Genomic DNA, 14771 nt, shown 5'->3' with positions numbered 1-14771 from the left:
GATTTGTATATATGGACTAATGTTTGACACACATAAAAGAAATACCTGTTTATTTGGATTGTATCCTGGTTTTGGTGCATTCCGTCTCTGGTAGTGTGCAATAATTGAGATATAGTAATATGATTTTCAGGTGATGCCATCTCTGCTATGTTTTGAACTGACTGCTCATCTGGTGTGTGTGAAGTGCAATGGTACAATTTAATAGAATTATTTTCCTGCAAGACAAAAATGCAATATTTAGATATCAAATTAACTATCTTCTGTATCGGCGATCAGCGAGCAATGTTGCATTACATTCTGTATTTATACACTTAACTATGATTTATAAAATTCTAATGTAATATTAAGTGGATATCAAATTGCATCTAAGTGTCAATCAAATTTTAAGAACCAACATTTTTTAACAGGACGTTCAATGTGAAAATTAGTTTTCCATGGGTTTCAAGTCAACTAACAAGTTTCCATTAGATACAATAGGTACAAGCAGAATATTTGTTTGAAATACTTACGAAATGTGACACCCAGGTACAGTTCTTTATTTTAAAAAATAATACTTGATCTCTTTCTTCATTATTTGGAATTTAACCAGTTTTAAATTTAATTGCCAAAACAAAACATATTCCAACAGAAATATGAAACAAAACAGTACACAAATGAAAGAAACAGTGACCATAATTTTAAATCCAAGAGCAGAACAAAATTGGTTAAAATCATGATATAAATATGCTTAAAAATTTTTGATATAAATGAATAAACTGGACTTTAACATGTATTACCTGTAGGCATTTTGCTTGATTTTGAAACTTTGTGGTCCCCTTATTTTGCTGAAGCAGTTTTTTAAAAGGATGCGGGCGGAACGCGGGAAGAAGCACCGCTGTAGCCTGTTTACAAAAGGAAAAAGAAGCACTGCTGTTATTGGATTGTGACATCAAATTGTTACAACCAGGGGACTAAACAGCTAGAACAAAGCCAACTGACAGTCTCTGCAACATGCTCAGTGGAAAACATTGCACAGGTTACTTTTTTACCTCTCTTTATATGGCCATAGAAACACCACTGCTAACTTGCTTAAATATGTGAGCATATTTACCATTAAAGACAGACAACAAGGTCCTGTACATTACCACAGCAACATCTTATATAGCAGCAGTAATTAAATGAGAATTTGTTTCAAAGTAGCATCGTAAAACAAAACATACCAAGTCACATGAGTAGATATTAGGTCTAATGGCTAAAAACTTGTCAAAAGAGGGAGCTTTAAAGGAGTGTCTTATGAAGAATACAAGTGAGGCACCAGAGAGGTGCAGGGAGGGATTTTCAGATCGTGGGGTGTAGGTAACTGAATGCATGGATAGCAATGGCAGAAGTTATAATTGGGAAGAGGCTTGAATTAGAGGAGCTCAGACCTCTTGCAAGGTTGTGAGGTTGGAGGAGATGACAGTGATAGAGAGGGCCAAGGCAATGGCTGGATTTGGAAAAAAGGATGGGGATCTTAAAATCAAGATGTTGCTTGACTGAATGCCAACGTATTGCACAGGGGAATGAGACTTGCTGTGAGTTAAGACATGGACCAGCAGTGCTTTGGATGATCTCACGTTTATGGAGCATAGAATGTGGGATACCAACCAGGAGTGCATTGGAATAGTTGAGTCTGAAAGTAACCAAGTCTTGAATTAAGGTGTCAGCAGCAATGTGCTGAGACAAGGGCGAAGTCTAGCACCACAATGGAGGTATAAATAGGCAATCTTAGTAAATAGGAGGTCGGAAGCACCTCTCTGGATCAAATGTGACATCAAGACTTAATCCAAAGGGCAGCATGGTGGCACAGTGGTTCGAATCCCGGCCCTGGGTCACTGTCCGTGTGGAGTTTGCACATTCTCCCCGTGTCTGCGTGGGTTTCACCCCCACAACCCAAAAGATGTGCAGGGTAGGTGGATTGGCCACGCTAAATTGCCCCTTAATTGGAAAAAATAATTGGGTACTCTAAAAATTTTTTAAAAAAAGACTTAATCCAAGATGGTTGTCAGGGAGAGGGCCGCAGTCAGCTAGGAAATGGAGTTTGGAGCGGGGACTAAATCAATGGCTTCTGTCATTCCAATATTTAACTGGAGGAAATTTCTGCTTATCCAGTCTTGAATATCAATAAGCAGTCTTAAGAAGAAAAACAAAGAAAATGTGATCTCTTTTTGAGATGTTTTATTTATTTGTAACTCAGTCACCAGTTTGTTTCACCTTTGTGCACTTGTGAAAATTAATTATGTATATCACATTCAGACATTGATCAGAACCTGAGAAATTTGCTAGATAAAATTATACATTACAGTGATCTCAGAAAAATCTAATAATTTATGCCTCTTATTTTGGACCTGGAAGGAATAGATTTTGTATTAAAAAAAATGCAACATGAAATCGACAGTGTTTGCGCATGGTGTTTGTGCATGGTAGTGGAACCTCAATAAGTTTGAGGTAAAAGTTGAATCCATACAGAATGCTGCACTGAGGCCTTATATTGTGCATTCCACATCATTAAACCAGCATTCACTGTGTGTCGCAGCGAATTGAAACAGTCCACCATGCTGCATAGAATTCATAGAATCATAGAATTTACAGTGCAGAAGGAGGCCATTCGGCCCATCAAGTCTGCACCGGCCCTTGGAAAGAGCATCTTACCCAAGCCCACACTATCCCCATAAGCCAGTAACCGCACCTAACCTTTTTGGCACTGAGGACAATTTAGCATGGCCAATCCACCGAACCTACATGTCTTTGGACTGTGGGAGGAAACCGGAGCACCCGGAGGAAACCCATGCAGACACGGGGAGACCGTGCAGAATCCGCACAGACAGTGAGCCAAGCCAGGAATCAAACCTGGGACCCTGGAGCTGTGAAGCAACTGTGTTAACCAATGTGCTACCATGCTGCCAATTGTAGAATGATCAGGGGAGAAAAGGGCCATTGGACTCATTATGCCAGTGCAGTGCCAGTATTTAGAAAGGCTTCAGATACATAAAGGCTAAAGGCCAGGCAAAAATAATAGGTAAAAAAAAAAAAATTGTGAGATTGGCCAGTGGCTAGAAATTGATCACTTGTGATAAGTGACACAAGACTCATAGAACCTACGGCATGGAGACAGGCCCTTCGGCCCAAACTGGTCCATGCCAACAAAAAAGCCCATCTAAGCTAACCCCATTTGCCTGGCATTTGGCCCATATCCCTCGAAAGAAGACGTAGAAGAAGTAGGCCATTCGGCCCATTGAGACTGCTCGGCCACTCAACGAGACCATGATTGATCTGGTATAATAATTCACAACTTCAAATTCCCGCTTTATTCCCCTAACCCTTGATTCCCTTACTGATTACAAAATGTTAGCCTTGAATGTACTTAATGATCCAGCCTCTACAGACCTCTGCGGTAAAGAATTCAGCAGATCCACAACTCTCACAGAGAAGAAATTCTTCCTCATCCCCGTCCTCCCTTACTCTGAAATTATAGCCCATTGTCCCAGGCTCTCCGACCAGAGAAATAGTTCACATTCCGTGCAGTAAATTAATAAGAAAATGTGCTCACCACCGGCTTCTGTTGCTCAGGCAGTGCAATGAATTTTGGTGCTTCCACTGATGGATTCTCATCTTCCATAAGGCTGATTGTAGAAAGCTGACAATGTTGACGTTTCCACTGCATTCCTTCTTTGGATAAACCATGAAGAATGTCATGTGTGTGATCACGCTTTGCACTGCCAGGTTTATATGAGTGCGTATTAATTTCTTCTCTAGCCAAGTCAAGTGTTGGCTGTAAAGGACATATCGTAAGACACCTTACTGATAAACCTTCATCAGAGTTGTCAGAATCCTGAATGTTTTTACTGTTGATTGGTTTGTCGATAGTACTGCCTCTTATACAACTGCCATCTTCACTTTTCTTACCTGCTGTGCAACATGCAACGCCACCTTTTACTTTGTTCAACATCCTTGATTGAGCATTTTCTTGACACCCTGTTCCTTTGACTTGAAATTGTTCTTCTTTCTGGTTAGTCTTTTCTTCACTGCAGACGTCCAAACATTTATTTTTCCTTTCAATTTTTAAATAGTTGAATGGTCTCCTTTCCAATTTGAACAGTTGTTTTGCTGCTGCCAGATTATAAACTTGGCATTTACTGGGTCTGTTATTGCAGCGTTCACCACACTCGGAGATTTCTGCCCTTGACTGCGGGACGTGCCCCCGATCTTTCAAATGATTGCCAGGTAGCCCATGGTTTGGCATGGGTAAGACTTGCTTAGCACACTTATTGCTGGAAGAGCAGGTTGCAGTTTGAATATTACTGCTTTGCTGCCAATTTGGATGTTTTCTTATTGAAGGTGCAGATGCACATCCTCTGGATAATGATTTGGTTGTATTCTGAGAAGGATTAGCACTCTCGTCCAGATCTGTGGCTGCAATTTGTTGATAAGGAGAACGCTTACCTTCTGGGCTACTGAACTGCTCTTCATTCATACATGTTGCGATTTCTTCACTTGAACCAAGTGTGGTATTTAACAAGTGTGATGAAATGATAATTGTTTCTGTATCGAGGTATTCGCATTTCAAATGTACAAGTGGCGGACGTGGTTGCAGTTGGCAATAACCTAAAAGCAGGAAAATATTCTCAACAAATATATAAATGTAGGAAAACTAATATTTTATCTTTAAGGAGAAGGCAAAACATCCCTGACGCTTCAGAGAGGAGAACCATATGTAAAACAGCGATGAGATAAATTGAGAGGTGACTAAAAGAAAAGGCTTTGAAATGCAAAGAGGGTGGAACGATATATGGGTCCACGGGAGGATTTATAAGCAAACAAAAAACAATTACGATTTTTTTTTGGGGTGTATACGGAGCCATTCCAGGTTGTTGAATGCAGGGATCATGGGGGAGTAGAGGCCTATTGCAGGGCAGGGGACTTTGGGTGAGTTGGAATGAATGATGAAGCTCAGAAGGTCAGTAAGCTAAGTCTTGGATAAAGTAAGTCGGAAGGTATCAAAATCATAGAGATATCAATGCTGATGGAGGTGGACCCCTTGCTAGGGTACAGTTCCAGCCTCCATTGCCTTGCACAAGTGCCCGTCATTCAAGTGCAAGCCTTGGCAGTTGGTGTTGTCAGGAGGAGCGGGAGCACCAAACTCAATCCTCGCCTCAAAAATAGCCACACATAAGGATTACCAGTAAGTGCTCAAAACCAGGAATCCTGGCTATTTTGCAATCTCAAAGTTGGAGCTTTGAGGTGAATTTTAGAGACCCTCCTGCCACCCTCCCCCTACTGTCACCCTTCTTGAATCCAGCTAAATACAGGCTGATTCGAGACCAAAGCTACAACTGTCCTGATTTACATTGTGCAGCTACCTACAAGACAAACTCACTGAGCTCTTGGGAAAGATTATAATTATAGTAATTGTGAAAGCTCCCCATGAGTCATGTAAATTATTGCTCTTCCCAAATAACCTTCAGGTTGTTTTCTATTATCAGTGACTTTCATTGGCTGCACCAGTCAGATCTTCATTTAGAAATAAAGTCTGGTTCAAGTCATACAAGCATTCTTTGATATTCAAGACCAAGGCTAGGATTTATTTTCACATACCTTAACAGATTTACATTGTACAAATCAACAGGAATCGTTTTAGTTTATCAATATGGATGCCAAAATATGTACATTTTTTCATTCTGATCAATCATAAAAATGTAAACTAGGCCCTCTGATTTTACTAAAAAAATTAACAGAATCTCTTTGAACAGAAATTAATATCTAAATATTATGTACAGCAATAAAGTCAATTTTTTATGATCTGTAAGTTATATTAGTGAATTTGATATACATGGGTTAGAAAATCCCATAGAATTCCTACAGAGTAGAGGAAGAGTCTATTCGGCCCAAGAACACCCTACCTAGGTCCACTCCTCTGTCCACCCCACCCTATCCCCGTAACCTAACCTTCCCATTCCTGGGCACTAAGGGGCAATTTAGTATGGCCATCCCCCTAACCTGCACATCTTTGGACTGTGGGCGGAAACCGGAGCATCCAGAGGAAGCGCACGCAGATAGGCAGAGAATGTGCAAACTCCACAGTCACCCAAGGCAGGAATTGAACCCGGTCACTGGCGTTGTGAGGCTTGATTAATTTCAATAGATGTCAGTTTTTCAGAAATCTGACCGACAGTCCTGCCCTTTTTAATTAGCTTACATTGTGGTTGGAGACTTTGATATCAGTTCAGTAATCGCCAGTCCCAGCTGAAGGAACCATCTTTTTCATTGGTCCCTATTTTATTTTAACATAAAGCTGCACAGTGAATTTACACAGTCTGGCAGAGTTCTAAAGTTACCAAATTTAAGGTAAGATTAAAGACAAACACAAAAGTATGTACCCCTCACTATGGAATCCAGTTCCAATCTATTATGTTTTCAGTGGAAACAAAGCATGAAGGAGTGTCTATTTCAAACTGTTTTCTAGATTGGCCCTACAATTAAATGTACAATAGAAATTTAATACAGTCACAATTCACTGAAGCGATAAGCAAATGCTAATGGAATTCGAAACAAAAATCCTCTAAACTGAAAGAAGGAACTCTCATATCTGCAGAAGCAGTTTGCAGACAATGATCCACACCCTGTTATAGTCTCAGCACCGTGTAAGCTTCAACTCTTCAAAGCTCCTGCCTGTGTCCTGTCCCGCACCAAGTTCTGCTCACCTGTCTCCAGCACTGCTTCTGTCCTACATTTGCTCCCAGTCCTCAAATGCTTTCAATTCTCACCCTTTTGGCCTTTCCCCTCCCTATCCCTACAACCTGAACCAACCCTACAATACTTATAAAATTCCCTGTTCCTGTAAATCTGGTCCCTTGTCCCTTCACATTCTACAACCCCAGCTCCCCCCCACCCAACACAGACGCCCCCACTCACCATTGGCAACTGTGCCTTTAGCTAACTAGACCTTACACTGAAAATCCATACAATCCCAACAGAAGGAGGCTATTCGGCCCATCACATCTCTACTGACCCTCCGAAAGAGCACTCAGCCTCATCTCTACTTCCCCCGCCATAGCCCAATCCACCTAACCTGCACATCTTTGGTCTGTGGGAGGAAACCGGTGCACTTGGAGGAAACACAGGCAGACACGGGAGAACATGCAAACCCCACTCAGTCACCCGAGGTCAGAATTGAACCCAGGTCCCTGGTGCTGTGAGGCAGAAGTGCTAACCACTGTGCCACCATTGTAATAGGACTATTTAACCACTGAAAATACATCGGCTGTTTGTTCATTAGCAAAATAACTATAAAATTCCCTTATTAATCTTTGCAGTACGACCATGTGACCACTAATAAGATAGCTTATCCAGTGATAGAGGTCCTTTAACTAGCATGACGTGACAAGGCGATTATCTTGATTGCTGGGGTTCAATTTGCAGGTACAGCTAATTGCCTTTGAAACTAGATTTCAGCAAATCAAGGCATAATGTTTTGTTTGTAAACTCCCAACTGAGGAGACAGGAAGAAAATACATTAGTTAACATTACAAAAAGGTCAAAAGGTAAAATAAAAATAAAAGAATGGGTGAAAAACAGAAATAGGAATAAAGAAAAAACAGGCTATTGAAAATAAATATTTAATTTTTCATATTTTATTTATATTTTCTAAGATGCCTATGATTTATATTAAGGTAACGTAGAAACATAGAACACAGAACATACAATGCAGAAGGATGCCATTCGGCACCGACCCAGTTAAGCCCTCACTTCCACCCTATCCCCGTAAACTAATAAACCCTCCTAACCTTTTTTTTGGTCACTAAGGGCAATTTATCTTGGCCAATTCACCTAACTTGCACGTCTTTGGATGTGGGAGGAAACCGGAGCACCCGGAGGAAACCCACGCACACAGGGGGAGGACGTGCAGACTCCACACAGACAGTGACCCAGCCGGGAATTGAACCTGGGACCCTGGAGCTGTGAAGCATTTATGCTAACCACCATGCTACCCTGCTGCCCGCAAGGACTCTTGTTTAAAGTTAAGGTAGAACTCAACACCAAGTGTTACTGATGTAAACTGAGCCAACTCAGACAGCGAGATATATACACCTCAAGAAGCACCAACAAAGAATAGCATTAACTGGTCATTCATTTCATTGGCACTCTGTTTATTCTCAGTGTGTACATTGGTTGCTCCATATATTAAAATCTGTTCTTGGGATCTGTGTGACACTGGCAAACCTGCATTTGTTGCTAATGGCTGGTGGTGGAGGATGTTGGCAAGCCTATTGATGCACCCTTGGTAGGACAGTGTTAATCATTGTTTGTTCTGAATAGTTTGGCTCCACCCATCCAAGTGAAAGAAAAACACAACAGCATTTATAAAACATGTTTCAAAACTTCTTGATGTCCCTGAGATAGTCAAGCAACGTTTACCCACATAATAACAGAGATAGTATCTATGGACACAAGATTCCAGCAGGAATTAGAATCTGTAAGTCAACCAATAGGATTGATTACTTTTAACTCACTATTAATGCACAACAGCTTATTATTTCAGACAAGAATCTGCCTCCTGCATGTAGCACAACAACCAGACAAGTGTTTCCTTGGTGCTTGTGTGAATGCAGCAGAGCCAAACAGAAAACATTCGCCGCCTTTGACTAGTGGCTGTAATTCCACTTCATCAGCACCAGCGACATGTAAGACAGCAGATAAAGTAATGCTGATGGGCTGGCCAAATGTGGCCATTCTAGATCCTCTACAATCCAGGGACTTCTGCTGCCAGAAAGGGAAAAGGACAGTCAAAGATGAGACAATAACAAAAACTGACCGACATTTGTTTTTTCATCTCACTGGTGGGACAATGCCTATAGTTCTGAACAGATGTTCACAACTGCACCATAGCTCGTGCCACTTTAGTTTGCCTTTGAGATAAATCGATTTTTTTGAAGACCCGCTCTGTCGGGTCACCACGATCACTCAAAGGAAAACATTCCTCACATACCGGAAGACTACTTCCTAACTTGTTTAAATCTCAGGAAACACGATTCTCACCAGAGAGATCATGTTTCTCGATTTTCCCTGCCCCTCGCTGGGGACGTCACGGGATTCTCGCCCTCAAAGGCCATGACTCCATATTGATACATTTTAATTAATTTAAATGATATTAGCAGCCCCCCCCTCCCCCCCAACTAAATATTCATACCAAATCGATGTGACTTTTCAACAAGCTGGGCCAGGGTGTTTGCGGGCGAGGGGGAGCAGTGGGAAATGGGACATGCCTGACACACATGGGCAGTGCCAGGTTCACAGTGCCAACTTGTTTCGGGGGTAATGCCAAGGGCAGGCTCTAGTGCGGGTCTCATGGTAGGGGGTATGTGTCGATGTCTGAAGGGTGGGGGGGGGGGGGAGAACACGAGAGCGTGTACACTGAGGGTGGGGGATGCCATCAAAGGGGGGCAGCGGGGTGCGGTTTGCCAGCAATGAATATCCAAAGGTGGAGCATTGCTAGTGATGAATGTCTTGCGATAAAGGGGGTGGGGGGGTGGGACGGTGGGGGGGGGGGGGGGGGGGGGGTGGGACGGGGGTTGCTGGCGACCAATGTCGAGGTGGATTGGGGTTGGTGGGGGGGTTGCGGGAGAAGAGCCCTGATAGCTCCGTGGTGTGGGGCACAGATGTTCGGCTGCAGCACTGATTGGGGCACCCTTTTAAGGTGGCGTGCTGATCCCTTTGGCGTTGATTCCCGGCTCTGTGAGGCCACGCCCCACCCCACCAGAGTGACGGCATAAATCACGCCCACTCAAAGAGGCTCAAGATTGCAAGAGAAAAGTGGTATGTGGAACTGGAGTTTTACACGTCAGATTTCTGTCGGAGTCTGACACTTTGCCAAATTTGGTAAGATTCCACACCTCAAACATGTGTAGTGGCCCCACTCTTTTTGACTGATAGTTGGCCAAAGGTGAACATAGAAGTAGAGGTGCTGTTCTGTCATGTAATTATATCATGGATGATCTGTATCTTAACTCAATTGATCTACCTTGGTTCTGTAACCTCTAATATCTAACAAAAATCTATCATAGTTTAGAATAGATAGTCTTAGGTGTGATCCAACGGCCTCACTGCGCTGGAAAAGCAGCTCGCTGCGGTGGAGCATGACCATTGAAATCCAGGAGACCTCGCTCCCGGGATCTACCCGGCTTGCAGCACCTCACGAGATTCAACACAATGGGCAAGATCACATTTTAGCAAATCCCGAGGCACCTGAGGTTTTGGGATTCAACCCCTTCATCTTGGAGACCTTGGGCGAGCGCCGTTCAGCACACTGGTCCCCACAAATGGGTGGCTTTAGTTGAGTTAAATTGACTACATTCACCAGGTTTGTAACTTAAACACAAGCAACCTTTTTAATCATTATTAAGTAGGCAAAAAAATACAACTGGCTTTCTACTATCTGATTCCCAAACTCCCCCCTCCAATCCCCTTTCTAACTCACCGCACTCTCTATATATACCCACACACACACAGACAAACAACAGAGGCAAAAGGGTGGTTGAGAGGTAAAGGAAATATTAATAAAATATAAGGATAAGGATCTTTGATTCAGATCAATGTCTTCCAGTTAGTTTCTTTCTCAAGGTTAGGCCTTCGGTTGGGTACTTCTTCCTGTCAGCCTGTAATGATCTTCACTGCCAACTCACATTGACAGCAAACAACCGGCAGCAGAGAGAGGGAGAAACACAGATCCTCTTCTTTCGAGTGTCCAGAGGCCTCTGACAGGTTCTCTCTGAAACAACCACCTGGCAGGAACCAATCGCTCACTGTTGTCAGACAGAACACTGTCCCTGGCTAACCCACTGGTTGCCAGTTAACCAACTCAACCAACACCCTCCAGTCTGCTGGGTGCCAAAAAGTCAACTTTTCCTTTCTGAAATGCAAAACGTGAGAACAGAGTGTTCCAGCCAGCATGCTGTTTGAAATGAATCCTTTGTTTCCTCCGCTCGACTTCAGTGCATATCTCAATTATTGATCCACGGACCAAAAATAATATAAAATAAAAGAAATGGAAACAAAGGAAATACACAAAAATGAATCTCACAAACTCGTTTGATTGCATTAAAACACCTTGGTTAGACCATCCCTTAATCTTCTTTATTCTATGGAATGCCCAATCAGTGCAATCTGGCCTCCTTTTTTAAGGCTTTTAGCTCCAGTGTAATTCTGATGAATTTGTGCTGCGCCCCATTCAAGGTCTATATATTGTTGCTGAGGCACAGCAACCAGACTGCAGACAAAATGGAGCTTTAACTACAGTTTCATACAGCTGTAACCTAATTGCCAACCTTTCTTTCCCTGTTTGTTTTGATCTCCTAAACAATAATAAACAGTGGGGCATGAAGGAATATTAAGAAAGAATTGTGCGTGTTTTAATTCATGTCATTCAGTCACCACTTACAGAGAATCCATACCCATCTATTTGAGGATTAATTCTAATTGAGACATTTGAAGCCTGCAGCCAAAACAATCATCTTTTTCAAATGGTAAAGTCACCAGACTGATTTGCATCTACTGTCATAATTCAACCAAACTGGCTAAAAACAGTTGTACGTATGGCCAAAATAGTACAAAACAAATTGTATTTTTGTAACATCTTTCACTTCCTCAAAATATTTCAAAGTGCTTCACAGTCAATGAATTACTTTTGAAACACGGTCACTGTTGTTTTGCTGGCAAACGTGACGGTCATTATCCACACAGTAAGGTCACATTAACTGCAAATGATGGTGTGGGTTGAGGGATCAATGCTGACCAATCATGAATAGAACCTGCTCCCACTTTTAACAGTGGGGCCAAATTATATGGGGCGCTGATATTGATCTGATCACGCTACCCTCAGCTAAAACGTAAGGGAAGAGCCCGCCAAGGAGAATACTGTACCAGCTGCCCCGAGGCCACTGGAAGTCTCACCCCAGAGAGCTGCCAGCCTCAGACTGGGGGCCGGGGGAGGGGGAGGGGGCGTATATTGTCATTTGAGAGGCCATGAGGAAGGGCTGAGGAAAACTTGGGGTAACTACTTGGTAATTCCCAGGGGGTCCATTAAGAAGGGGCACCCTGCCCCCACCCACTACCAGCCCACGCAGGGAAATTGGCCAGACTAGGCACATGGATTATGCCTCTCCTGTTGTTGGTTAAATCCTGTGGTGGAAGAATGAGGCCTTTAGGTGGGAATTAATTGTCCACTTAAAAAATAGAACACACAGTGCAGAAGGAGGCCCTTCGGTCCATCGGGTCTGCACTGACCCACTTAAGTCCTCTCTTCCACCCTGTCCCCGTAACCCAATAGAACATAGAAAAATACAGCACAGAACAGGCCCTTCGGCCCACGATGTTGTGCCGAACCTTTGTCCTAGATTAATCATAGATTATCAATAACCCCTCCTAACCTTTTTGGACACTAAGGGCAATTTAGTATGGCCAATTCAACTAACCTGCACGTCTTTGGACTGTGGGAGGAAACCGGAGCATCCGGAGGAAACCCACGCAGACAGGGGGAGAACAGACTCCGCACGGACCGTGACCGAGCGGGGAATCGAACCTGGGACCCTGGCGCTGTGAAGCCACAGTGCTAGCCACTGTGCTACCGTGCTGCACTTGGCTCACTTGAGGGCGGGCCACCCAACGACACCTCCACTGCAGTGGTAGGGCCGTGGGGTGATACGAGGGTAGGAGACAGGTCCTGGATTTCATGTCTCCCCCCCCCCCCCTCCCACTTCTTCAAACCCACCAGCTGAAGTGTGTACAATCCACTTCATGGGATCTCTTACATCAACCGAAGCAAGTAGATAGCACTTCTGTAATATCGCATCTGAAAGACAGCACGTCCAGCAATGTTGAAGCGTCAGCTAAATTATGTGCCCAGGTAGTAGAGCAGCACTTGAAACTATAACCTTCAGACCCAGAGGGAAGAGTGAGTCAAGCTGATAAAATACAAGGGAATCTCCAGGGTCAGCTCATTTCCAAGGGAGCTCCCAATACAGAGTTGGAAATTTGCCACTGGGTAGCCACATGGTGAGGCTAGAATATTTATGTAGTTGGAATTTACAATGACATGAAAATGGCAGAATATTCCGTCCTACCTTCATCGCTGGCATAGTCATTCCCTTCCCATCGAGTATAGGAAAAAGATTTGCTGTCCCACCTGTAAGAAAATATTTGAAGCAAAATGGTCAACGGTAAAGCACGTGTGTTACTAATAGTGATCTACTTCATCTCTGCCAGCTTTGAAGGAAAATGTGGCTCATATCACAGGAGTCTTTGGCCAGAATAATACCAGGTGTTTGGTGCCAGGATGGTAGGCAGGAAGGCTGGCAAAATATTGGGGCAAGGTGTTGATAGGGGGTATGCCCGTCATCTTTCTGCCAATCATGCCATTTTGCCGCTGGCCAGAAAGATAGAAGATGAGCCGTCTGCCAGGAACTCAATTGAGCCAATTAAGCGGTGAATTAGAGGCCACTTCTGGGGCCATCTTCCTCACATTGAGCAGATCCAATGCAGAGTGTGGAAACCACCCAATGAAACCAACAAGCTCCCAGTGGGCCCTCACATTTTAGGCATTACAGGAAGAAATAACCACCTCCACAGCAACAGCACCGCTACTCCAGCGATATACATAGAACAGTACAGCACAGTACAGGCCCTTCAGCCCACAATGTTGTGCCGACCATTTATCCTAATCTAAGATCAACCTAACCTACACCCCTTCAATTTACTGCTGTCCATGTGCCTGTCAGTCGCTTAAATATCCCTAATGACTCTGACTCCACCACCCCCACTGGCAGTGCATTCCACATACCCACCACTCTCTGTGTAAAGAACCTACCCCTGACATCTCCTCTATACCTTCTTCCAATCACCTTAAAATAATGTCCCCTCATGACAACCATTTCCGCCCTGGGGAAAAGTCTCTGGCTATCCACTCTATCCATGCCTCTCATCACCTTGTACATCTCTATCAAGTCACCTCTCTGCCTTCTTCGCTCCAGTGAGAAAAGCCCTAGCTCCCTCAACCTTTCTTCATAAGACATGTATGCCCTCCAGTCCATGCAGCATCCTGGTAAATCTCCTCTGTACCATCTCCAAAGCATCCACATCCTTCCTATAATGAGCCGACCAGGACCGAACACAATATTTCAAATGTGGTCTAACTAGAGTTTTATAAAGTTGCAGCAAAGCCTCGCGGCTCTTAAACTCAATCCCCCTGTTAATGAAAGCCAACACACCATACACCCTCTTAACAACCCTATCAACCTGGGTGGCAACTTTGAGGGATCTATGTACATGGATCCCAAGATCCCTCTGTTCCTCCACACTTCCAAGATCCTTCCTTTTACCCTGTTTTCAGCATTCAAATTCGACCTTCCAAAATGAATCACTTCACATTTATCAAGGTTGAATTCCATCTGCCACTTCTCAGCCCAGTTCTGCATCCTATCACTGTCCTGTTGTAACCTGCAACAACCCTCAGCACTATTTACAACTCTACCAATCTTCGTGTCATCGGCAAACTTACTAGCTCACCCTTCCACTTCCTCATCCAAGTCATTTATAAAAACCACAAAGAGTAGAGGTCCCAGAACAGATCCTTGCATTACACCACTGGTCACGGACCTCCACACGGAATACTTTCCATCCACTACCACTTGCTGTCTTCTTTCGGCGAGCCAATTCTGTATCCAGACAGCCAAATTTCCCTGTATCCCATGCCCCCTAACTTT

The 14771-nt window shown here is 43.5% G+C and overlaps 1 protein-coding gene across 3 annotated transcripts in view; it reads right to left on the bottom strand.

Annotated features, from left to right (window-relative positions):
- LOC119964441 overlaps window positions 1-14771 on the bottom strand; it is a 46113-nt gene that overhangs the window by 11582 nt on the left and 19760 nt on the right. For all 3 annotated transcript variants that reach the window (XM_038793918.1, XM_038793919.1, XM_038793920.1), the window contains exons 2-5: window positions 13134-13195; window positions 3569-4623; window positions 777-881; window positions 46-215 (exon numbers count right to left, since the gene is read on the bottom strand). In XM_038793918.1, coding sequence (XP_038649846.1) covers window positions 46-215; window positions 777-881; window positions 3569-4623; window positions 13134-13195 — 1392 coding nt within the window. The remainder of the gene's footprint in view (window positions 1-45; window positions 216-776; window positions 882-3568; window positions 4624-13133; window positions 13196-14771) is intronic.

This window comes from Scyliorhinus canicula, chromosome 4, assembly GCF_902713615.1.
Source record: "Scyliorhinus canicula chromosome 4, sScyCan1.1, whole genome shotgun sequence".
Classification (NCBI taxonomy): Eukaryota; Metazoa; Chordata; class Chondrichthyes; order Carcharhiniformes; family Scyliorhinidae; genus Scyliorhinus; species Scyliorhinus canicula.
The sequence above is the reverse complement of the archived record's forward strand: the minus strand, read 5'-3'. Positions and strand labels throughout refer to the sequence as shown.